This window comes from Gobius niger, assembly GCF_951799975.1.
Source record: "Gobius niger genome assembly, chromosome: 1".
NCBI lineage: Eukaryota > Metazoa > Chordata > Actinopteri > Gobiiformes > Gobiidae > Gobius > Gobius niger.
The window spans coordinates 59,280,650-59,307,921 of record NC_136852.1 but is presented as its reverse complement, the minus strand read 5'-3'; the positions used below and the strand labels follow the sequence as shown (position 1 = coordinate 59,307,921).

Here is a 27,272-nt window from a genome sequence, read left to right as displayed (position 1 = left end):
TAGCTGAAGTTGGACGTAATCCCACTTCAAATAGGCCTGTGTGCTGGAGTTTGTTATACTCAGCAACAATAATTCATTGCTGCAGCTGTAAAGTCATCTCTAATCCTGCATTAGGTGAGTGCTTGCTATACTTCACATTACTTAAGCGAAACAGCTCTGGGCAAAAGTGGATTGAGAATTTATAAATCAGTAGAGCTGAGAAAAATCCTTACTAAGGAAATTGGAATTAATCAAGGCCATCATTTTAAGTGTCTTTAAAGCATCATAAATTGATTGTTAATGACCAATAGAAAGTATTGCCAAATTAATAAAGAAAAGGAACATTAAGTAAGACTATGACACAGTTGACTGATTCTAAATTTAGAAGCCACAAAGTATTTTTGCCATTTAGAGCAAAGTATAATCAGTCCCTTCTCAAGCTTTGAAATCTTTCTGCATTGCCACGTGCACATTTCCTGTAAAAAAAAAAAAAAACTAGATCTATCTTATATTTGCAAATGTATGTGCAGTGATTACATTCTGGCCAAACAAAAGCAAATAATCTGACTCCTTGAATGTGGAGATTAGGCAAAGGTAATTATTTCAGTACACCCCAGGCTTTTGCGATAGATAGGACACTTTGAACAAAATTCACAGCACAATTGACACTAAGTTGACTCCAGCTGACGGATTTATTTGAGTTTATTTAAGTCAACATATTTTTTAAAACTATAAATACCCAGTGGATGTAAAATGGCAGTCAATAGAAATGCCAGCTTACTGATCAGAAAATGAAGCTCGACAATTTATGGTGCAGGTTTAAGCTTTCCCTGACCCTGCCATATAGATTTATTGTATGAAAACTTAAAAGCTTATTGTAGGATGAAGTTGTGTGTGTGTTGTGTTCATTCTGGCATTTGCTTAATGACTTCAACACGAGGTGGACATGTCTGTTTTTACATTATGTCTTTAGTTGTACACTTTGATTGGCAAGCTTTAAGACATAGCGTTGCACAGGTAAAGATGAACATAAATTGTAAATGAGAGATAATACAATAACAGCAGCAATGGTGTATGTAGTCCATTCTGATAGAACACAACAAACAGGAACCAAAGGCTCAGTGATGCTTTCCATATTCCTCATGCTAATGCACCACAGATCATTTGCAACTCAATGTGGACCCCACATCCTCGGTGATGAATGGATATTGAATATTTGCAAATGAGGTTTTCCTAAACAAAGGTGAAGTGTCCCAGTAGTCAGTAAATCTCTGTCCTGTGAATTGATGCACAAATCGAGAGCTTCTTGTTTCAGAAAGAGATTAGTTTACATTGAAGCACAATGTACAATGCCTGATCACAGATTCTCCAGATCTTGCTCATTCTTGAACTAACCTTTTGTATAGAATTTTAAACTAAACCTGTGTTAGCAAATAATGCACAGTTTAATCTTTATTTCACTTTTCCTTCTTTTCTACACACTAGTTATTGAACCAGTCTTACCGGATTAGTAAAAAAGATTGCCACATTTATTTTGTTCTGCAGCATTTCTCATAAAAACAAATCATGATCCAAAAGTAATATATTGTAAAATATTGTTTCTATGTTTCAGATTTTGAAATATAATCATAAATTAATCCAATGAATTGGATTTTGCCCAAGGTTGCCTAATCTCTATAATTTGGACGCACAAACAGTCCAAAAGTGCCAATAGCAAGTCATACACATGTAATTAAATCCTCTCTTGACCTTGTGCTCTACTACAGTTTTGAGAATTCCTACAATAGATATTGAAGTCAACAATAACTGTTTTCATAATGGACATATGAATAAGTTTATATAGTTATAATGCAGGCCTAAGTATAGAGATGAAACAATAAAATAAATGATACAAGAAATTAGACCCTCACACTTTTTTACATATGCCATTGATCTAAGACTGCCATGAAGTAGCAACAATCTGCATGGAAGAAAGCATATCACGTTTTATGAGTGCACACAGAGGATGTATGCTTCTGTGTTGTATTACACCTACATATGACCCTGAACACTCAAGCGGATATGTGTGTTTTTTCCGCTTGTTTCCTTGCCTTATTAACTCCCTCATACAGTTCATATCAGTTTTATAAACAGTGTGCACAGTGAGTAGATTCCTTTTTTACATTAGTTTGTAGTATTGGACAAGAGGATAAAGTGTTTTGAAACAGTAAGACTCAAACTTATTCGAATTTTTCAGTTTGACAATGTTGAACAGTTAATTTTTTGTGAAACATTGTGGGTACCACGCCTGAATCTATTTGGCACGTTGTACAAAGATTACTATGATCTGTTATGTCCACCTTCCACTGCTGTATACTGTTCTTAATGGTCTGTCTGTGCAGGGTCTATATATTGGGGACTTAGTGCCATCTATTGGTGACAGCTAATGACGTGATCCATTACTCTCAAGATAAAGTGACAGGATGTGGATCGAGGTGTCCTTCAAAAAACTGTATGTGTTGAAAATATAGAAGACTCACACAATAAGCTTTGCATATTTAACAGACTTTATGGTATATGCCATCAGTAAATTTGTCAAAGAGTGCCATATGTCTATTATGGGTCAGTAACTCCAACTGCAAAATGTAAATAAATGTAAAATCATAAGTTACACAGTTACATTACGCAAATATCCAGTTGCCATTAAGCACAATGTATTTTTTAGTTTAATGATGACCATTTTCTACTGTTGAATTTTTTTGTAAACAATGGCCATGTTTACACAGTGTAAATTAATATAACACTACAGCACATCTTTATTTCAGATACAGAGACATTTCTGTATTTGTCCCTCTGTGACTAGGACATATTTGTATTAATAGGTAAAACTCCATTGCTTTAGTCTCCTCCTCTAACAGGTGGCTGCTATGATTATAACTGCAGGCCCTGACCCTCACACCATTGTGCATCATTTTATATGTATTCTTCTTGGTTCGAGTTGTTGTGTACTTCGTCATTACTAAATTTAGATTTTGACACAGTACAGTTGTGCCTTCTTTGATGTTTGTACATATTCCTTCAGCTATTTAAGTGAAGACATTCGTACTACAGCCTAGTTGTAACGCAGACTTGTAAAAGCTATACTAAGACGTGCGAGCATGTTGGAATCCCTAATGGCCTGATCGGATTTCAGTGACAGGCACGTTCCTCTAATTGTGGTGGCATTGTTGCACAGCCCCAGTCTGGACTTAGTTGGGAGTTGCATGTATTAGTCTGTGGATATATCTATCGGAGCATATACCAGCTGAGTGGCAAGTGGCGCTGATATATCAGTCGAGCAAACTAAAAGACAGAATACACTTCTGGAATTTCTATAGTTTCTTTATGAAAACCGACCAGGTAAGCTAATTTGTATCTTAATTGTGTATCTCATTGTGTGTTTCATTATTTGAAGTGATCTTTGGTGGAAATTAGTATAGCTGTAAAAAAAATAAGTATGAACTGTGGCAAGAAAGGTAGGACTAGTTTAAGCTACTGTATTTAGTCAAATCCTAAAGTCTTATCTTAAATAAACAAATGAACTAAGGAAGAATTTTGGATGAGAGGCAAAACATCTTCAATTCAAAACAATCCAGTACAGATAACAACATGAAAACCTTTTTTACAAGACTAGTAATGCGTGTAATGAAACTCTGTAGCTGGAAAAGTGTACCAGTGGGCGTCCTAATAATGAAACACAATGACTCACTTGGGTAAAACTTGTAAGCTTTGCTACTACAGAGTGTGGGCTTTGTTCCAGGGATGGTGATGGAGGCAGCAGGGATGGCAGGAAAAACTACTTCCAAAATGCCATCTAAAAGCATGGAGACCTTTTTGTACTTTTACTGCTGTTGTGTAATAGATACAGTGGGAGGAAAAAGTATGTAAACCTTTTGGAAATTCTTACAATACATTTCTGCCTAAATTGGTCATAAAATGTGGTCCGATCTTTATGAAAATCACAAGAATGAGTAAACAGTGTGAGCTTAAACTAATACCACCCAAACAATTACATACTTTTTTTCATCCCATGTGTTTTGGTAAAACTATTAAATATAAAACAGACCATACTGCTGTCTGTGCTTGTGTCTCCCTATTCACCTTATTCCGGAAGTTCGCATAGGCCGGAGGTGTCAAGACAAGTGAAGTGCCGAGACAAGGCAAAAAGAGGCAAGAGTGGGCGGGGCGGAATAAGGTGAATACATGAGTTTCCAATGACATCACTCATAGTTCCGGCGGCCATTTTGAATGCCGAAGTAGCTCTATGCAGTACTACAACATGTAACAATATCGCTACTCATGATGAAAAGGAAAGACAACTGATTGACAGTGGCATTTTTATATACTCGTAAACATTGCTCAAGAGTCAAAACAAAGCCCCAGAGATGCACCTTTATGTGATATAACCATCAAATGTGGCACACGCTCTGTCTGTCGAGCGACAGCAGGATTTACTAAAGATAAGCGTCACTCCTCAGACTAAATTAACATATCAAAGACAAAACAGAAAACCTTTCTCTCTGATTTTTACAGTTTGTCATGTCAACAGTCTCAGTCTGATTCATTGTTTAAGCTGCTCAAGACGTTAGCATGCTGCCGGTTAGCAACGGTCAATGACTTCAACGCGACAAACACATGTGTGGCTCACATCTGAACACTGAGGAAATACATCAGTAAAAGCTCAGCTCTGTCACATGTTGTAGCCAAGGTTTGGACTGTGGTTTAGGGCTTTCTCTTGGAGAGGTCAGAGCTGAGCAGTTGAAGCTAAATGCTAACTGGTAGCATGCTAGCATCTTAAACACTGACTCACTGGTTTCTTCACATAAACGTTCACTCTCTGGGGTCATGGTTTTACTGTTTTCTTCTTGAGCAATGATTACGAGTACATAAAAATGTCACTGTCAATCACTGTCATTGTTCATTTCTTTTATATCCTGACTGAGTAGAGAGATATTACATGTTGTAGTAATGCATAATTTCAGTATTCAAAATGGTCACCATAACAACAAAAGTTCATGACTGAAAGGCATGTATAGTAATTTCCTCCATTCAATTATATTTGTTCCTCCGTTAACTCGGAAAAAAATATAATTAAAAAAACATATTATCCTGAAGAACACAGTGTGAGAGGAAAAATCTCATCTCAGTCAGAGGAATAAAATAGTCTTGGTTTCAAATGATAAAACAGTGAAAGGGCTCACATTACAAGAATTATTTTGCTGTTTGTAACTTATAACACAAAAGGTGTTAAGTGCTGCCCTGCTCGCTTAACTTAACTATTATGAATTTAGGCCCTGCAAAACACATACAAAAACTTACAACAACATATACTTGAACAATGAATTCAAAGCAAATTTTAAGAAAGGTAACGTGATTGCATAGGGTCGACTTCTTCAGATATTTTATAGTGTAGCACAAGTTGCTGAATAACCCTTATCAGATTGCCTTTTCCTTAATATGTGGATGCCTCAAGTTTCTTACAAAAGCCAATTATCTGTGGGATTAGAAACACAATTACAGTTTACAAACTTTCCCTGTAGTGGCCATTGTAGATGCAAATTTATGCTGGAGTTTGGGAGCAAACCGCTGTTCTGCTCGGTCACAGAGAAATGTCCATTGTTTCTGCCGAGTCAAGGGTACACACTCACCCGGAGGACATGAATCACATTATTTGTTTGTGAGGATTTAGAACTAACTTTGTTATCGAGTCACGACCTTTACTGCCTAGTGTTTTGTTGCTAGTTTAGGAGGAATTGCTGGTTTATTTAATTTCTCTTTCAAATGTTTTTAAATGTTTTAATCTTTTTTAAACTTTTAAGCTATATAGGCTTTCTCCGGGAACCAAAGAATGAGTCCAATCACTTTAAACTCTCTCAACATTTAGCTGAAGAAGGTTTCCTCCATAGATTAATGTGGATAACATCAAAGGCTGTTTTGAAAAAAAAAAAAGTTCTCAGTCGAGGGACAACATTTATCCAAAAGAGTTGTTGAAGCCAACCTCCAACTTGCGTAGATGTTGCTCCCTTGCCAGATTTATTGAGCTTTAAATCTCTGCCTTTTTCTTGCCATTATGTCATATACAGATACAAGAAATTTATAGGTAAAGTTTCAAAGGGATTTATTTTTTCCTTTTCACCTGCAGTGTCTGTTGCCTCACCTAAATCCTTTTTGTTTAGCTTGCAAAATTCTATGATGATTCAATGATTATACATATCCATCATGGTCAATATAACACACAATTGATCTGTTATGCATATTGGACACATTGAAGAATGTTGATGTAGTCTAAACTATTACCAAAAGGTCAGCCATCTTTTGAGTCTGGAAGACGCTGTCGGTAAACTGGCACAGGAGACCGACATAGGAGACAGGGGAGACGCGATCAGGAGAGTGGCAGTGATAACAAGTGATGGAGCAGGCACAGTGCAGTGGAGGATGCATAGACAGAGAGGGGCTCAGACAGAGACTGGAGTAAACAAAGCATTGAGGTAAATCCATGTATAGATTGAGGTGAGGCGGTGGCTGTCCCAGGAGGGGCATTGCACTGTTGGCAGAATCCTGCTGGGCTTTTACAGAATCCGTCTCCTACTGGCTTTAGTCTGCTCTGTTCTTTGACCTTAACTTATAACTAGAATGGCGAGGTGTTTTTAGCTCATTAGTAAGTAAGTGAGTAAGTGCTTTATTTGTCATTGTGGAAACATACAACAAAATTGTGTTCAGGTGTCCTAAGCCGCTGCGACACAGCTGCCACTGTGGGCCAACCTGACCAGTATGTTTTGGAGGTCAGGGAAACCGTAGCACCTGGAGGAAACCTGGCTGGTTTCAGTTCTTCTCTGATCCTCTGAGATAGTGCACCGCCTCCTGGGTTTGTCCCTATTTCAGAGTGTGGCGTCCTGCACTGGTCAGCTCCTCCTTCCTCATGCTCCTGCGCAGCTCCCTCCAGTCGTTTTTCCCTTTTTCTTTTCCTGTTGCACCTCTTGTGATGGCTCCACTGCGCTGCAGGTGTGAGGGGGCTATTGGTGCCTCTTCAGCTTTTCAGAAGAAGAAATTTGTAGGTCTCAAATGTCTTTTAAACGGGATGGAGTGACTGGGTGAAGATTCAAATCTGATGTGTCGGTGAAATCTTTCTAGTTCTGGGTTGTTACGATTCAAATCAATTTGAATTGTACTTAACCTCACACAATATGTGGACAAGCAGTATCCAGAACTCAACAAATAAGATTAGCATGGGCTATATGAAGGTATTATCAAAAACATCAACGAATGGTAGATTTTCTGTAGTTTAAAAATGTGAAAGTAAGATAAACAAGAAGCAATACTGGTAGCACTAATTTGTCTTTTTCCAACTGCACCATGAGCCTGTGTGATTCTTTATCTCCTGCTGCGAAGCACTGATCTCTGTACTGGTAAGCCCACTCGGCTCCCAGGGCTGCTTTACATTCAGTTAATACAAGATTGAGTAATTTACTTACTAAACATTCCGCTATCCATCTTTGCATCACACAGGTCATATTGTTCCCCTGTCAAGTAAAGCCTGATTGAACTATGATCCCATTAGAGCTGGATAGGAAGAACAGTGAACATGCATGGGTTTGTCAGCTCCACTGGTTGGCTTCTGTACATGTATCTGTGTGTGCTCCTGAATGTGTGCTGTGTAATGAGCTGACAGATGGTGCAGGCTACAGGATTCGCTGGTGCTCACATACTAGGACAGGACAGGCACTCAACTAAACAAAGATAGCTGCATGGGTTTGTTTATTGAATATGTGTGTTTATCATCATAGCTCGAAGGTTGTACTGACAACATATGCGCCAAGTACTGTTGCCCATCGTGGGATGCTATGTTGTGTGAAATTGCTCTACAAATGGTAACAATTATGATTATTCATTCTGATAAAAATCGAATCGTGATCTGATTCCTGTGATAGTTGTCATATAGTGATTCAGTGATGTTTCTGTTTAATGCAGCTCCATCTATTAGTAAATCCCTTGAATGTGTGATGGGGTGAATTTAACCAAGCACAGGGAAACATGTTTTTTTCAAGAAGCAACAGCTGGCTTTACTAATGAAAGTGCACATTAATCGAAATCCTTCCTGATCTATAGGCTTGAGATAGATAGATGCGTGTTTTATATTTCAGCTTGCCCGGCCGTTTTCCCTATTCTTTACAAAGACTCGGACCCGGTGTTATCTCCGCAAGTTCCAATGAACAGGCAAATTAACCAGTGTTCGGTTTACAATCTTTTGCTGAACCAACAGGCAAAGACCCTAATCTCTTTTAATTACAAGTGGGAGAAGTTCATTAGTTCTAGGAGATATCGGATTTGAGCCTTCTGTATTTGAGTGACATGTTACAAACCTACATCTGTGATTTCATTTGATTTGATTTGATTTGATCGCTCTTTGAAGAGAAAGTAGGAGTGGCTGGTCGCTGGCTAATGTTCAGTGCTCGTAGTTTGTTCACCAAATATGTGCCATTAGAGTTCAGGATTTACAGCAATAATAAACTAATGGAGATTTTAAAAGGTAAAATACTGGTGTTATTGTTAACATTAAAACACTTGGACTTATGGAGTCATGGTGGATTTGTTTTTTAATAATAGGCCTTTATATGTTGTAATAAATGTGTCGTTGTTGTTGTATGTAGTTTACCTTTACAATAATCCTTTTTTTTTTTAACAACACACTTCAGGGTGAACGGAGAGGAGGTGATAATTAACTTTTAGTGCAAGATCATTGTCCTGCTCCATCAGCTGAAGGTGAGTTGGCAGGCAGTCCCACTCATTAAACGTGATAATTGCTCATCTGCACACCTAAGCCACAAATAGCCCTCAAACCACTGATCTTCTTTATCTCAACTCAACAATTTAAGGTCACTTGGATGTCCTGCATCACAGCTGCAGTCGACTTCTTGCTTCTGTCTGCGCTGGCTCAATGCCTCCCATAAAGTAATTAGACTGTGATAATATAAGTTGAGACCATTTACCATAATCTGGCAGTGTTAGCAAAGCAGGCATATTATATTTTCTGTCTCTCTCTTGCAGAGGCTCACAGTTGCATATAATGACTTCATGAGGCTGCTGTTAAAGATGCTTAGACACTATTGTGCCAGTCAGATGTTGCATGTGGAATACGCTCTTGTCCTGCAGCACTTCGTCATAGTTATTGTAGATTCATGTGAAGACTGAGCAACTCAGGATCTCAGAATTATAATGGCATTTTGAGATCCTGAGTCTCCTGAGATCAGTTCTATGAGATTCACGTTAATAATGTGGAAGCATTGTCGCTCATGCCTTTATGTGGGTTGCAGCTAGGGAATTGCTGGTGGTTTTTGTTGCTGTAATTACTAGCAGTATTTTAATATTTTCCTCTCTTAATCTTTTTAACGTAACTTTGGATCATGTGTTCGCACTTGTGTCCTTAATAAAATTGAATGAATCTCATTTGCTTTGGCTTGAGGACAGCCTGCTTCATTATAGAGTGCACTGAAATGTGAGGAAACCATTATCTTTTTGTTTATCTAAAAGACAATTTGTTGATTCTTTTAACTGTAGAATGAAAGATTTAGCAGAGCAGCTCATGCATTTCACCTGCTGATGGATATGACGCCACACATGAGAGGCACATCTGCTCAGGGGTCTGCCGCTATTGTCATAGAAGAACAAAGGCACACACACACACCCTTCCGCAGAGCCCATTTCAGTGTGCTCCAGTCTAGTCGTGAGTCGTGACAGTGCTGTTCAGCTAATGCTGGAAGCTGCCAGGAGCCATGCTGTTAGACCCTGGTTTCCTTGTGTAACAAACCTCACCGCCCTTAAGCCTTTTATGAGCAGAGAAGTGTTGTTTACGTGTGTCGTTTATCATTTTATTTAAAAAGATGAGCTTGGCAGCAACCAGCTGATGTATGGTTAGTGTACATCATATACAGCGGGGACCATATGTTTACATACAATTTATAAAAAACATATTTCCTTTTTGTTTGTTTTTAGGTCAATTACAATTTTAAAAATAATTTCTGGCATTTGTGAATTGCCAGAAGAACCAGAGATAGAATTTTCTACACAATTGTTATTACTTTACGTTTACATACATTTCATTAATATTTGGTAGAATTTCCTTTAAACTGTATAACTTAGGTCAAGCGTGTCGAATACCCTTCCACAAGCTTCTCATAATAGTTGGCAGGAATTTTGGTCCATTCCTATAAACAGAAATACTTAAAAACATATATATCAAAGAAAAGCATTTTATCCTTTATTGATGGTTTACAATATTTAAGCTTATTGTCACAAATTGTTATTGATTCACTAAGCAAGCAATTCCTGATATGCCCTGACTCTGAATCTTAAAGAGAAGGCGCCTGGTCAGCTGTTAAGTTGTGGCACCATAGTATCGATCTGAAACCGTTTTAATGGCATCAAAGCAGCCTCACCAGCTGTCAGGACCATCCTCGAAATGTAGTGATTTTTCTGTATCTTAAAAATGTTCTTTAATCATGGCTGCCGCCGGAGTGATTTGTACTCAAATGATTCTCTTGCAATGCTTTGAGGTGAATATCATGCAGGAAATTTCCTGTTAGCGCATGCCTAAATGCAGCATGTTATAATTGTTACAATTATTTAACTGTAGATTGTTTCAGAATACATATAATGTGTCATTTTATTTATTTGACTTTTATTTAACAGGGTACGATGTGTGACAACTATTTCTCAGTAGCAATACTACTTTATGAAATCCTAAGACTTACTAATTATATAAATGGTATGAGCTTGACATAACCATCTTTAACACATCCTGTTTCAGAGTTCTCAGAGATATCAGCTTCCCAAATCCATATCATTTGGACTCTATAGGAGCGAGGTTTTAATGCACAGGTGCTTGTGCTTTCTCCATTACACTGCCTGGTTTAATCATACATGAGTGACTATATTTGTCGTATGGAGCGGACTATTGATCTTTAATATGTGGACCGTTTGCTCTCAAGTACCTTTATGCCCACACACACAGAAAGGGTTGCAACCAGGCTTAAGTTGTCTTAACAGGAGAGCTGCATCATGACTAGACCACAGGGAGTTAGAAGTGCATTCAGGAGTGAAAACTGTGGGTGTATGATGGCTTTAGGCTCAATAGACGGGTAATGTAAGGAGCCAACTAACAAAGACTGCGAAGTGTTGTGGTATCTACAGTCTGCAACACAGTATGTCCCACATTATTATCACAGTGCATTATTATATACAGAATACATAACTCTGCTTTTCAAGATTAAAACAACAATGCCACCAGAATGTGATTATTTAGATATCTTTTTTTAAATGTTAGACCTGAATAACAATACATCATTTCCATACACCACTATTTATCACGATATGTCAAAAACACAAATATATTGTCACACCACAGTTTTATTTCGGAGCTTAGGATTGTCACAGTCCTTTCCTCCGTGTTGCCAAACCAAGTGTGCTGCTTTGCATACCATGATTCATAGTGATCGGCTGGTTTTGTTTTTCCCTATACTTGGTATTTGTGCAGAAGTCCCACCATAGCAGGATTCAATAAAGATGTTTGCTCTCTTTGTGGAAGTAGCGACATTAGCAACTGTGTACTAGTATGCAAGTATAATATTGCTACAAAGGCGACACTTAGAAACTTGATTTTCCTTTCGTGCATATTTTTGATTGTCTTTTCCCCCCACAATAATTAAACTGCTGTCTTTTGTGCCGGGTTGAAAATTTCATCTGGTCTTCCTGCCCACACTAGAATTTTATGTTCAGTATGTTTTCTCCAAAATCATGTAAATAAATCTTCTCAATAGCGAGAGACATCTGGGTCGCATTGGGTCGCGGCTTAAATTCCTTAGCTCACCTCCTTTTTTAATTGAATCCCGGCAGATTAGTGGTCTTGAGTGACAGAGTGCACTGAAGAGGGACAGCCCAGTCATATGCACGGATGGGGCGGTGGAATACAGACTCTCCTCTCCCCAGCTGCTTGTGTCTGCATGTGTCTGTGTGTGTGTGTGTGTGTGAACAACAAGGTAGACGTGTGCGTGTTGTGTGTGCGTGTGTGTGTGTCTTATAGGGGAGTAAGCCTCTCGCAGCAGCAGCAGCAGCAGCAGCAGTTGTACATTGAGAGCTCTGTCTGGATGTTAGCGCTGTCTCTCTCCTCCGCGGGACCAAGCCTGACTGTAGGTACACACACCACTCACACACGTGTCATACTACGCTGCTATTTTTAACGCTGTGGATGTATTTTGTAGAGATTTTGAAAGATTGCGGATAAGGCGGCTTGCTAAATGATTGAAAGATGCCCTAGGACATTTCCATCACTTTAGTACGTTCGCACATTTGCATGCACAACAGATTTTCCTACCGGATTTCCATAAAGCCCTTGTAGCACCTGCTTTGCTTATTGGCAGTTTCTTACTCATATTTTTCCATTGAGCTCCCAGGCTGGATGTGCATTGTGTGTAGTTTCCAATAATTTGTAACGTGAGCCGGCTGCTCGCATGACATGACAAGGGGGTTATCAGAAAGTGAAAGGTGAGATGTGTGGAACAAGCCCTTTATCTCTCAAAGTAAGTAGTAGAAGTGAAACAGCATTCCTGTGAATATTTTGGGGGCACCTTATCACTCATGTGGTCCCCAGCCCACACCCCTCTTCATCCAGCCGCAGTCGTGTTCTCATAGTTTTCTGAAACGTGCCTGGAATGAAAGCAAAAAAATGGGCAGTAACAGGGTGAAGTAGGGGTGCTTTACTGTAGAGGGAAGAGATAGTAGAGGGGAAATAGTGTGGTTGTTTTGTGGGGAGCACAGAAAGGCAGATCATATAACAGGATGGAGTGACTGGGTGAAGATGAAAAATCTGATGTGTGGGTGAAAGTCTTTCTAGCGCTGTGTAGTTTCGATTCCAATCAATTTGAATTTTACTTAATGTTACACAGTATGCGGACAGGCAATATCCAGAACTTAACCATTAAGATATTACAATTTTGATCCGCCAGAAAACACCTCATTCTACATATTACATGTCACGACCAAATGACCATAATTTGATCTAAATTTTCAAATGAATCTTTTGTAATTGTTGATTTAGCTAACTAGCTTTTAAAGGGACTACACAGAGTTGTGAATGTTAAAATGTTAAAATTATGTATTTTCCTCCCTCTTCATGTTCCAGCAATGTCCTAATATGTAGAATGAGCCCAGACCTATTCACCACAACTGCCTCTAAAATCCTGCACTGTCACTCAAAAGGTTACTTTGGGTCCGATGTGGACAAGCTTAATATAGAAGCTGCAGTTACACGTATGACCTGAGGTGGCAGTAGTGAGTATAAAATGGCCAACTTGCGTCTAGCCCCTTTAAAAAGTGATTTCAGCCTCTGGATTCCAATAATAAACTCGACTTGTTACGCAGTGGTGGTCCATATATCGTATCGCATATCGTTATCACAATATCATTAATGTTACGCTCAGCTCCATGAGAGCAGCATGACTGACTGTAGAACATGGGGACAGGTGCTTAAAAAGTCAAATAAAATAAAGGGTGTAAACTGCTTGCAAGGAAATTAGTATGGCGTAAAAAAAAAAGAAGAAGAAAATATCACTGAATTAATCTCCCCAATAGGCGTAAGGCTGGGATTTTGAAGTCATATGTGCATTGTCAATTATATTGTCAAATATCGCAATCGTGATATTTCTTTTTTATATCGTGGTATACATTTCAGGCCATATCGCCCTGCCCTATTGTTATGTACATACAGATGCTGTATATTATTCCAATATGCAGCTACAGCTCACCCTGAAACAACACTCCATCACACACTCAGGTATGGGGTGTCGGTCTTGATTTGATCTATTCATCAACAAACTGCAACCTGAGTGTGATACACAGTGTTTGGGTGTGTTTGTTTCCTCTCCTCAGACTGGAGAGGAAGAATCTTTTACGTAATCTGTGATCGCTGTCTAAATTTCTCGATGCTATAGTCCTGTACATTGTGTGCATAACCCGCTGTATTCCAGACATGAATAGCATAAATGCTAATGTGATTCATGTTTGATTGGCTCGTCTTTTATTACTTGAAGGTTGACGCAAACAGTCTTTTTATGTAACATCTAAAGATAAGACCCAAAACACAACTTACGTGTCTCCAGTTGTCTCATTGCTACATTTATCACCTGCTTATCCCACTATGGCGCCTAAATTAGGTTCCCTGGAGTTCGTAAGCATGACTGATGATCCCCCCGCTGTGCTGTGCATGTGTAGTAGTCGTTTTGGAGAGAAAGGGAAGCCTCCTCTTTACCGTTTGAAGATCATATGTTCACGACAATATCCACATTTTATCAGTTCAATTGGGTTGTGATAAATAGTTGCAATTTCTCCTTTCTCTTTGAAATTGGAGCCAGTTTTGTGTTTCAGCCAGATGGTAAAACATGTGAATTGACAAGCAAATCCATAATGAGTGATAGTATGTATTACGTAAGCTGTCAGTGTGTACCTTGCTCATCATCATCTGCATAAATACCACTATAAATGTTGTCATATAATACAAAAAATACAAACGTCTGATGTGCGTCGTCTTGTGAAACTGAAATTTCCAAATATAGTCAACGTTACATTGAAAGATATTTAAACTTGGCTAAACAACACACTGTTTTCTTAATAATGCTGTCCTATGAGCTCATGTTGCATAAAATTAAACTGCCAGCATTTCTTGTTTTTGTTGTGAATTTGCTGACCGGAAAAGTGCACTCTGCAAATCAACACGGTCCCAAATGGATGCCCTGTTTGCGGAGCTTGTCAATGGGGAGCTTGGGCTGGCGTTGAGTGGCTGCCGGTCCGCTGACAGGTTGGCACTGAGATGACCAGCTTGTCTGTCTCCATGCCTGTCTGCCTGCCATATCAACAGCACTTGCCTTAGCCCAGTCAGTGCACCTAATAAACGGATGGAAAACACACGCGAGTGCCTGCTATTCTTCTGCCGCCTGCCAATACGCTTGTTGTCTGAGGCATGTTTTTGATCTCTTTTGAGTCATGCGCCTTTCTTCTCACTGGCAGTGCTGCTTCCTTGGCAATTTGGACAGTTTTGAGCAGTGTCTCTCACTATCCTCCTTATTTTAACGGATTCACGTGTTGTCGTTGGCTCCTCCCATACTCCCTGTATTTAGCTTTCACAAGAAGATCTCCTCTTTATTATTCATGGAGACTGGCTGTTGTTGTTGTCAGCTGCAGCCGACGCACAGGGAGTCCCGGGATCAGTCTGAGCCCGGCTTTTGTTCTTGGGCTTAGACCGCGCTTGTCGTCCAACCTGTGAATGTAACATGCTGCATTTTTCACACATGTCACCCACCTTAATGTCTCATCAGCAGACATTTTAATCGAGCTGCGCCAGGAAGTGCTAGTGACACATTTAGCACTCACTCTGTTTACCATATGTAAATTATGCTAGGTATCCATTTACACATTTATGCTTTTGTCAGTAAATATGAAAATCGTGAAAGAGTGGATTTTTCTGGGTAATTCTGTTGATTAAATCTGTCTTGAGTATCGTTTCCTTGAAGCCCTCACTGCATGTGCTGAATGAATGATGATGTTCTGGCTCTGTTCACGCACAAGCACACAACCCATTCTGACAAAATGCAGGGATTTGACCTGGTAAAGTTGCGCGTGTCAATGGGGCGTCGCTATAACTGCAGTGAAACCCTTTTAGCTGAATGATTTTTTAAAGCTGATCATTTGCACGAGCATACTGCTGTGGCATGCAACAGATTGTGACTTAATCTTGGTCATAACCCGGAGTCTTCATATAAGGTTTAAGGCTCTTTCATTTGGTGTCTGTATACAGTAAATGTGAACTCCGTATACTGGGTTACTAGCTCCTCACAAGCCAAAGTGGGCCAGGAGAACATCTGCAGAGACTGCACATCTGGCTCTAAGCACATGTGCGCACTTATATTAGCCAAGTGGAGGGACTGGGGGTCAGTGTCCGAGATTAGAGCGCATAGATGAGGGCAGTAGAGGTCATTAAGAGATGACCCAGATGCACAAGCTGATTATTCTCTGCATTCCTTCCAATGTGATCATTTAAGTCCTGGGATATTTCCACTTATCTTTTTTTCCCCTGTTTAATCCCTATCTTTATCCTATTCTACACCACATGCTTCATATATTTACACTGCATTATGTGCACAAAGAGTAGAGCAGTCAATCACAAGAGGACGACCCTCTGTTAAGTGTGTACAGGAGCCGTAAGGCAGCGGCTTTCGGACTCAGCTTCACTAAAAACAAACCGAAATTCCACCGAGTGTGGAGTGAATATAAATTGTCCCGTGTAAAGTGCTTTGAGACCAGGTCTATGAAAGGCGCTATGCAAATAAAGTACTTTACTTCCTTTCCTTATTCAAGCATTGATAATGAGGTTTATCAATTGTCATTTGTATTACTGCTCAGTGTAAATGCTCAACAAACACATCTGTCAAAAACCACTGATGTATAGAGCCATTTATGAACCTGTTACCTACCACCTTAGAGGAAGGGTTAGAGTTAAGGTTATCAATTATGCATATCCAAATCTTAAAGTGCATTGGCAGGAGAGCTTACAGCCAATATGCCAGTGTGCAACCTCATTTGAAAGCCAGGACCTTCTAGTTTCTAAAAATATGTGTAAGATCTGTTTGAGTGAAACACAACTTACATCACATTTGCCATTCCTAACCCTAATCATAACCCTAATCTCTGACTCTAAATCTAGCCCCCCGATCAGGGGGGACAGCAAGTCACAGGTTAAATGTAATCTTCCCAATATGTTGAAAAGGAAGGTATGGCATCTCTCATCTCTTTTTTATTTGTTTTTGCCATGTCAAATGGTAATATTTTAGCAAATAAATGCAAACCAGGGGAAATATTCCATATGTTTATATCATTTTATAACAAATTCACAGTCACTGTCTTATTTTTCATCACATACCTGCTGCATCATAAGAGCTACTGTATTATTGTATTTTCAACAGCCTGCTACCTCAGTACTGTACTCTCTACAACTCCACTCTACTCTAGTCTATGAAGAAGAAAATTACCATAGTAGCGACTTCATTATTAAGCCAAAAAGCAGTTGGCTGTCTGCCTTTGTGCAGCACTGTCTCAGACTCAGACAACTCTTGGTAATGGCTTTCAGACTGGATCTTTCAGATAGCGCTAAGGGTTTCTGATATGAGGCATAAGGAGAAATGCGCATACATTTTCCACATATATGAATGCCAAAATATGATAATATATTATCGATATTTGGAAAGTGAATTTATAATGCGTAGTTACAGAAAGTGGGAAGCGCTGGCCAGTCATTCCTTTATGAAGGCTGGCAGTGATTCACTTTCTATTGATGCACTGACAACTTTACTGAGTTACTGGCAAATACCCTTGGCCTCCGTGACTAAAGAGAAAATGAATTACTCGGCAATGTGTGGGCTCTGCGGACAATACAATCACTTTTTGTGTCCTAAAGGTAGCGGTTCAGGCAGTCAAAATCTTAAATGAGGCTTCTTGATGCCTCTGCTGCTTGTGTAACATGCAACTGGAAACCAACGCCTGAGCGCATTTCCCTCCACTCTTTCCCTCCTCCATATGCTCTAAGAATAGACAGGGACATAAAAGATGCAGTTCTACATCTAATAGGACTCCTAAGACCATGGGAGCCTTGTAGCCTGAGAGCTGACGTGTTAACAAGTTCTACCTTGTTTTGAGCCACCACTGTACATAAAAAAACGTGCGTAGGTGCTCGCTTTCTTTTATCTCGAAATCCTTGAAGTATGCGCTTGATGGATGACGCATGTCTTGTGCAGGGACCGCTTATCAAGGTACACCATCGCTGAAAAATGAAACCATAAAGTGGAAAAGAGAAGCTTTATTTTTTACGTCAACATTTTTATTTATTTTGTTGATGATAATGCAGTTGATCACTTTGCAGTGCAGCAAACATCTTATTTCAGCTTCTTTGGATGGGATGTGTGCCAAAATGGTTTCTTGGCACAAGCGAGTATCATTTTCACTAACACAAGACCTGCTATTATGTCCTGGTTAATGAACAGAAGGAGCGAGGAGCGCTTATTGTAATGTAGGAACTCGGTCTATGGCTGGAAATTAGCTGCCATTACTGTGAGAAATGAGTCTGTTTCTGCACAGCGCCCAGAGCAAGATACAGTAGTCATCCTCCATACTGACACCAGCAGACTGACATTCACACTAGGGTAAGGAAGGAAATACTGTAGACCCTGAAGACAAAGTCCCTTCAGTCCAAAGTTTAAAGGGACTATACAGGAACTATATATTGTTTAAAGATGTACATGATCCGCTACATGATCCAGCAATGTCCTAAGGTGTAGAATGAGCCCAGTCCTATTCACCACAACTGCCTCTAAAATCCTGCACTGTCACTCAAAAAGTTGTTCATTTGGGTCCGAAGTGCCATCATGTACTGCATAACTGCAGCTTCTATATTAAAGGAACAGGCCACCGTTTTTCCATACTGAGATATTTTCTTACCTGAGCTTAGACGAGTTGTTTTTTTGTTTTTTGTTTTATTTATCAGGGACGATACAACCAACATAGTTGCACCTAGTGCAATGCATGAAGAGCTTGTAGCTAGTGCTAATTCGCAGCTCATGTCTCTGGTTGGGCCTTTCTACACAGTTTACAATAATAAAATACATTAATACAACATTTGTATAAAACTTTGTCAATCACACTCATACATACTGTATGCACTCACACCTACATTCACACAGACTCAGTGCTATTTACAAATGGGTACAGCTTTGGTTTGTTTTTAGCCAGGACTTAACCCTAGATGATATGGTTTTAAGTTCTGTGGGTAGTGCGTTCCACAGCTTCGGACCCGAGTACGAAATGGCAGACTGACCAAATGCAGTTTTACGGTATGGAATGGTACAGATGCGTACCTGTTGTGCACCTGGTCTTTGTGTGTGCCCGTGGAAGAGTGTGGTCGCTTCTAGTTCTAACTTCAACCCGTTTGGAGCCATAGGAATATACTGGGAGAGGCCAAATGCTAACAACATCTTTGGTCTTTTTGCGTGACTGAGGGCACACAGTTCTTCCATACTGAGATATATTCTTACCTGAGCTTAGACGAGTTTATACGTACCTGTTTCGTCTTTGTGCGTGCTCGTGGAAGAGCGTGGTGGCTTCCAACTTCACCCCCGTTTGGGTCAATAGGAATATGCTGGGAGAGGCTAAATGCTAACAACATATTCTGGTCGTTTTGTATGACATATCAACTAAGCTCAGGCAAGAACATATCTCAGTATGTAAAAACTGTGGCCTGTTCCTTTAATATAGAAGCAGCAGTTACGCGTAAGACCTGAGGTGGCAGTATTAAGTATGAAATGACCAACTTGCATCTAGTCCCTTTAAGTTTGTCCCTAAATGTAACCAAAAATGGAGGAAAGATCCGCACAGCCGGTCGCTATTTATTACTTATCACATAGTGTAACATTTCAAGTTTAGTCCTTCATCAGACAACCCGAAACCTTGTTCTAGTCTAGGCTAAGTAATACATATTTTTTCTTAGGAGCTACTGATGCTGTGCGGATCTTTTATCCATTTTCAGATCCAGCACACCCATTTGCCTTTTGGATGTGCACGTCTCTGGATTCTTTCGTTTTTAAATAAAACCTTTTTTATTTTGTTGATAAAAATGCCGTTGGTTTGGGCGACTTGTGGCTTGTCATGTGAAAAGCGTTGTACAAATAAGCTTCCATTCCAAATATATTTATCATAGTGAGGCAAAATATGAGTTACTTCTGTGTTCTGTAGTGAATTTAATCATTGTCAAGCAACAATTTGCTGGCATTAAAGTCTGAGAAAGGTTTGTTGTTTGCTGCTCGTTTCTTTCCTTAGTGGTTTAGAGTTCAGGGTGGCAGTAGCTGAGTAGCATAGCAGGTGAATCCCACCTAAGCACATACTGCAGTTGTGGTTATGAATTTTCCATTACTCACACAAGACAAGTCACATCAAATATGACTAATTGTGACAGGAAGGGCACTCAGCAGAAAACTCAGCCATTCACTGTAAAAGGGAAGCAGCTACACTGGAAAAAGGACCATCTTAAATGAGAGAAAGGATTTCTTGAAATAAAAAAGTACTTTATGTTGAGTTTGACTCGATATGAACTAATCTGATAAGATTAAAGGGAACAGATGCAAGTTGTCATTTTTATACTCACTACTGCCACCTCAGGTCATACATGTAACTGCACCTTCTATATTAAGCTCGTGCATGACGGCACTTCGGACCCGAATTAACACCTTTTTGAGTCATTGTGCAGGATTTTAGAGGCAGTTGTGTTGAACAGGTCTGGGCTCATTCTATACCTTAGGACATTGTTGGAACATGTAGGGGGAGGAAAATACTTAATTTTAACATTTTTAAACTCTGTACAGTCCCTTTAAGGTGATTATTCTTTTTACAGTATGTGATTATTTCCAATGTTTGTAGCTAGGATTGTGTCTAAAGAGTAAGACTAAAGGTGAGATCTAATACAAAAAGAAAAGTATAGTCTTTTTTAATGATGAGAACTTAAAAGCATGTAGTTATTTCTTCCTTTATTCCTCCTGTACATAACGCTGCAGACTGAACTAGTTGCATAAAAAAGAGGTACATGTATATGTATAAAAGCTCTCACTTACACTTACATTTTGAAGAACAGCTTCTGTGTTACCAGAACTAGCTATGTCTATGTTAGAGCCGCAGAATGTGTCCTTGGATTCAAGAGAGTGCAGGAGCAGTTCCTGTTAAGTGCATTAAAGATTCTGTGATGTTGTCTGATAATGGTTAAATTTTGTTCTTAAAACAAAAGTTGATTTATTTTGGTCGACTCCAATGTCGAGAACATTTCTACCTCAAACAGAATTCCCCTGGTAGCTGCCTGTAATTTTCTGTATAACACAGCTCCTTCATTGATTCACTTCGGGTCCGTTTGTAATCCCTTTTTAATCCCCCCCTTTAAAGTTCAATGCAGGCGCAGGTGCTTTGTTTTTTGGCCCTGGACGCAGAAAATGCTCCAAAGGAAAATGGTGTAATATTTTATGTGTGAACTCCAGACAGGCGAATGACATAAAATGGGCCACAGCTGTTTTTTCCCCAGATTGCTCTGTCACACTGTGCCCTGACCTGACAATGTGTGTCTCTATCAATGCTAGTCTCTATCACTAGAATAAAAGGACTTAATGCTACTCTCTCTGCCTCCGAGTGCTGTCCAATCTTATCTGTAGTGCTCTCACTTAGCTTTGTGAAAGGACACACAGTTCCCCTACAATAAATTACAAGCTCTATTGACCTGTTGTTTATTCAATACAACTCAATGCACTGTGCCACATCACATCCGATTCCTCCAGATTCCTCCTGAGCTGTGGCACCGGCCACCCTAAAGACAAACTGCTGGCTTAGAGGAGGGTGTTCTTTTTGTCTCATGAGGATCAAGTCAATTTTCTCTTTTTCTGTGGTTTCCCAGATTGACAGCAGGTGCAGAGATGACGGTGAAATTGTTTTACAGTCACTTCCCCATGGACAGCTGTGTCCGGGATTACAGGCACTCTAACAGCATCACACACATAAACAGTGCAGTTGGTATACTGACGGTTTCGATCAATGGCAGTTCATTGTCGTAGCATTTTTATTGCATCGCCAAAGTGTTGACTGTCTCGTTATCAAGCTGAGCATTTAGATGAGTTATGATGTCCATGGGGATTTTTATTGAAGAATTACTTATTTGCATATTGTTATTGTATATTTGTCAGCTATTTTTTTTTAACTCCACTGTGGTACCGGTTGTTATTACTGTGCAGTTGCAACAAATGCTCTTTTCAAGTAATTGTGCCCTAGACTTATTTATTCTGTATGGTAAATGAACAGCTAATCATTTGAGTAGAGTTTTATGAGACCTGCAACTTACTGCTTATTGCCCAGTGGACCCCTTCTCAGTCCCAAAATAGCTGGCACAGTCTCTCCAGCAATGCACGACCCCCAAAGGAAAATCTGGTTGAAGCTGAACATGATGACAGCTTCATAATTATGGTCCATCGCACACATTGTTCCAGTAATAGTATTATGTGTGACCTTGCATTCTGTATTTCAAGTTATGTTAATTCCTTTTCTAAATACACATAATAGCTCTGGGTAAGCCTGTTACCCGCTTGCGATTGTTCTTCAGGGAAATATATTATTAGCGATAGCAAAATTACAATCGTTTAGTGTATGATTATTGAGCTCATCGTGTTATTTGGACATTTCCTCCTGGGTGCCTTTGCCTCGTCTCATGTTTTCATCGTGAGCCTCTTTTTGTTGCTCTGCTCCTTTAGAATCTGCTTTCCTGCCTGCCTTGGTGGGCTGTCGATATCCTACAAGCATTTTGCTCCCTTCCTAGACATGCACAACCTCGCTTCAGAGACCAGATGACAAAGCACCCACACAAGGGTCAGTCAAAAGAAGAATGTGTATTGGAGTCCAGGGCAGAGCGACCGCCAACATGTGGACTGTTAATGGGACTTGTTCCCCAGGGTGAAAGATGGGTGCTCTCTCAGAGTGGAGAGTAGCCCTCACCTCAGGGTAAAAACACCATGTGTGGAGATCACGACTGTAAAGTTTGGACTCGTGGTTAGGGTAGGAGCACTACAGACGACTCCGGTCAGAGAATCTTTCTTCAACTTTATTTCAGCAGCGAGGAGTATACAGGTTTCCACGTGCGTATGTGTGTGTGGTCTGGGTACAAAGAAAACAAAGGAAAATATAGTAATTAAAATACTGTTATTTAAATAATAAATGTAAATAAAATAACTATGCCTGGTGTCCTCATTACAGTTAGCAAAGTACATAAATTATAATTTACAGCACTGTAATACAGTAGTGCTCAACTTAGAAACATAAAAAGGGAAATAAAAACACATTTCCAAGGCTAATTATTCAACATAGTAAACATGATGCCCAAATAACATGGTGCAGCCTCGTGAAAAGTGCTTAATTGGTCACGCATCAATAATACGCATCAGGTAGCACAAGTGACAGAAACTCCAAACATTCTCACCACCTTGCTCCCCAAATATGTTACAGCAAACAACAAAAACTCACCTGAGTTTCATAAACGCACACAAAGTAAAGGAAAAGTGGTCCTGTCATTTGCTCTCATCTCTGAGCACGAACTGAACGGCGCACTAGCTGTACATGCGCTGCTCACATGATGGGGCGTTCAAGCACACTTCGGAAAACTCAGTGCTGAACAAATAGGCTTTCAGACAAAGCCGCCCCCAACTGTCCGCACGGCAGTTGAAGAATAGGAGAAAGTCTATTTGGTGGTTTCTTCTTCATCTTTGTCCTCAAGAGCTGGGAGCAGGATGAGCCGGGCGACTGGACGAACGTAGGTGCGGTCCTTCACTTGAACACTGGCAGTACGTACGCGTCCATCTGCTCCTGGATGGGTCTGGGTAATCCGGCCTACAGGCCACGACGCTCGGGGGTGTTGAGGATCCACGATTAAGACAACATCGCCTGTGGAGAGTGCCTTACCATCTTTCCTCCACTTACTGCGCTCTTGCAGCCCTGGAAGGTAGTGACTGATGAAGGATGACCAGAAGCGATCGGCGATGGCTTGGCTGTGCCTCCAACGTCTTCTCCCAAGGTCACTGGGGTCGTAAACGGCTTGAGGAAGAGACGAGTCGTGACGGCCCATAAGGAGGAGGTTAGGCGTGACCGGGTCTGGATCAGAAGCATCTGATGACAAGCCTAGGGGTTTCGCATTCATTATGCCTTCGACCTCCACTAGGGTTGTCATCAGGACAGGTTCAGGAACAGTCTGGTCTTTTAGGACAACGCGAAGTGCAGTCTTGATAGATTTCACTTCCCTCTCCCATGTGCCACCAAAGTGCGGAGCACTTGGAGGATTGAATCGGAAGGATATCTGCTGTCCAGCAAGTTGCTCTCTCCACTGAGGTGCCATGGCAGCGACGGCTTCACGCAACTCTCTCTCTCCACCGACAAAGTTGGTACCATTGTCCATGAGGAGTTCGAACGGTTTGCCACGTCGAGAGATGAATCTTCTTAGTGACAGCAGGAAAGCGTCTGTATCAAGGCTCTCCAACAGATCCAGATGCACCGAGCGAGTTGTCATGCATTTGTAGACAATGCCCCACCTTTTTTCAGTGCGGCGACCGATCCTCACTTGGAAAGGTCCAAAGCAATCAACTCCGGTTGAATAGAATGGTGGCTTATGGAGTCGTAGTCGAGCTGGTGGATAATCGGCCATCTTCGGCACGTCAGGTTTTGCTCTCCAACGTTGGCACTCCAGACATGAATGTTGATGTTTCCGAATGGCCTCTCTGCCGCGGATGATCCAAAATCTGCGTCTGAGCTCGGCAAGAACTCGCTCTGGCCCAGGGTGCAGTAGTGACTCATCAGTATCCTTGATGATGAGCTTCGTCACAGGATGACTTGGGTCCAGGATAACTGGGTGGATGGTATCCAGATCTAGTCCTTCAGCATTCCTCAACCTGCCACCGACTCTGAGTAGCTCTGTGGCTACATCGTACTCTGGTGACAGAGATGAGAGACGACTGTTTGAAGGCAGGGTATGTCCAGCTCTGAGAGCCCTGTATTCTTCAGCAAAGAGGTCCTCTTGAGCCCTTTGTAACATCAACTTTTCTGCTTGCAGAAAATCAGCAGCAGGACATGGTGCTGTAGTACTGGCATCAGCTGCCCCATGAAGGGAGCTAGCTGTTTCCTGAAGAAGCTCTTTCCAGGTGGAGAACTTACTGGAGTCAGGAAGTTGTGTGGGAAAGATACTGGAAACAGTTCCCACAAAGGCAGACTTTCTTAACTCTACGGTGTCTGGCTCTGACTCAGATGCTGGCATGGTGGGCCACTCTCTCTCTGACAGACGGAGGAAATGTGGACCTTTGTTCCAGCGATGATCTTGTACCATCTCTTGCAGAGTGAGTCCGCGGGTTATGTCATCAGCTGGATTGCTTAGAGTGTCAACATACCGCCATTGACCAGGGTTGGTCAGATTCTGGATTTCTGCGACACGTGTTCCCACGAACACTTTGTAACGACAGGATTCTGATTTGATCCAATGCAGAACGGTAGTGGAATCTGACCAAAGAGTGATGTCCTCCGGTGGAGCTTCAAGCTCTGTCTCTATCACTCTAGCCAGCTGTGCGCCTGTAAGTGCAGCACTGAGCTCGAGACGCGGGATGGACAGCTGCTTACGGGGTGCGACTCTCGATCTGGCAAAAACAAAGGAGACATAGATTTGTTGACTGTCATCTGTCGTCTGCATGTAGGCTACTGATCCATAGGCGCGCTCCGAGGCATCACAGAATATGTGGATGTGACGTGTTGCATTTGCAGTGTCGGCGGTGGCTGGTGCATAAGGACGAGGCAGCTTGAGATGTTGCAGAGTGGGAATTTCCTGCACCCAACTTGACCATTTCTCCAGAAGATCAGCGGGTTGGATCTTGTCATCCCAGCCAATGTTAGCCTTCCACATGTCCTGAACAAGCACTTTACATCTTGTGGTGAATGGCACAATGTAGCCCAATGGGTCGTAAAGTTTGGCAAGGACACTGTAGACGTTGCGAAGGGTGGCGGCTGATGGCTCGGTGTGACGATGCTTGTAACTCAGAGTGTCGTTCAAACAATCCCAGCAGAGTCCAAGCGTGGGCTCTTGGAGGTTGTCACTGGCCTTGGATAACCATAGCTCACTGCTAGCCGACTGTGCTTCAGGAGGTAGGTGTGCGACAACGTCAGGCACGTTACTAGCCCATTGCCGAATCTCGAAACCTCCCTTGCTCAGAAGTGCTCGCAGATCATCGACCAGAGCCTTGGCTTCTTCAGCTTTCCTCACACTGTGAAGGCAATTGTCGACATAGAACGAGTGCTCGATCACGTGCATGAGTGGAGAGTCTGGTGGTTCATGGTCCCTGACGTGTTGCTGCAGAGCAAAGACGGCGCAACAGGGACTGCACGTCGTTCCGAATGGTAGCACCTCCCATTGGAATATGTGTGGTTCAGATGTCCTCTGCATATCCCGCCACAGGAAGCGTAAGAGGGGTTTATCACTGGGCAGCAAGCGGATCTGGTGGAACATCGACTTAATATCTCCACTTATGGCTACAGCATGACATCGGAACCGCATCAGGACTCCAATCATGGTCGGACCAAGCGTTGGTCCTGGCAGGAGTTGGTCATTAAGGGACAGGCCATTGAAGGAAAAGGAACAGTTGAAGACTACTCTGTCCTTTCCATTGTGGTGCACCATATGATGGGGTACATACCACGCCTCTGTAGACTTGGCTGCCTCTTCTGTAGAGATCTCTGCGACATAACCGGACTGAACGAGTTTATCCATCTCCTTGCAGTATGAGGCTGTTCGAACCGTGTCCTTAGCCAACCGGCGTTCAGTGCTGCGTAGGTTGGGCATCACGGCCTCTTGCGGAGCACAGAGTGGGATGACTGGTTGACGACGCAACAGTGGAGTAGCGTAGCGCTGGGTACCGTCGACAGATACACGTTCTGAGGCTGTCTGTAGAAGGATGAGGGCCTGCTGGTCTTGCTTGGAACGCGTTGCAGTCTTCTCACTGACGTAAGGGACTGTGTCAATGTGCCAAAGGCGTTCCACATTCCTGAGGAGTTCAGTATATGAAGACTCAGTGGCGACATGCAGACAGGAAGGCTGGTGAGACGAGACTGGCAGGATGTCAGAAGGACCTTGCAAGGACCAGCCTAGCCTAGTGCAGATTGCCATGGGACCACCAGATGGACCTGCTCTGACTGGCTGTGTCGGAGTGAGGAGCTGAGGCATATCTGAGCCGATGAGGAGTAGAGGTTGGGCTCTGTGGATAGGCGTCAAAGGAAGTCCTTTGAGATGCTCATAGCGCTTCTGGAGAGCTGCCACTGGATACGTGTGCTCAGATAAGCTCAGACTTTCTGCAGTGAAAGCATGCTGAATCCAAAACTTCTTGTTTGGTTTGAAGATGGGAGATACATGAAGGCTGACTGAGGAACCTTTCAGCTCCTTAACCTCTTGCTGGACTGTTCTCAAATGAAGTGTCTCTGGATGTGTAGAGAGTTGTAGTTGCTTTACAGCTTGTGGGAGGATAATCGTTCTCTCCGAACCATCATCGAGCACTGCAAATGTCTCTAAGACGCGATCGCCATGATGCAGAAGCACTTTGACAACTTTCAGCAACACTCTCTGAGGGCTTCTGGGCTGCTCA

General features: G+C 41.5%; 1 protein-coding gene across 5 annotated transcripts in view; it reads left to right on the top strand.

Moving 5' to 3' along the window:
* Positions 1-27,272, top strand: part of mctp1a (multiple C2 domains, transmembrane 1a) — a 110,420-nt gene that overhangs the window by 1,678 nt on the left and 81,470 nt on the right. The window contains exon 1 of one of the 5 annotated variants that reach the window (XM_079554169.1): positions 11,947-12,179. The exons of the other annotated variants lie outside the window; for them this stretch is intronic. Coding sequence (XP_079410295.1) covers positions 11,994-12,179 — 186 coding nt within the window. The 5' untranslated portion in view covers positions 11,947-11,993. Of the gene's footprint in view, positions 1-11,946; positions 12,180-27,272 lie in introns of those variants that run through there. 5 annotated transcript variants of the gene reach the window in all.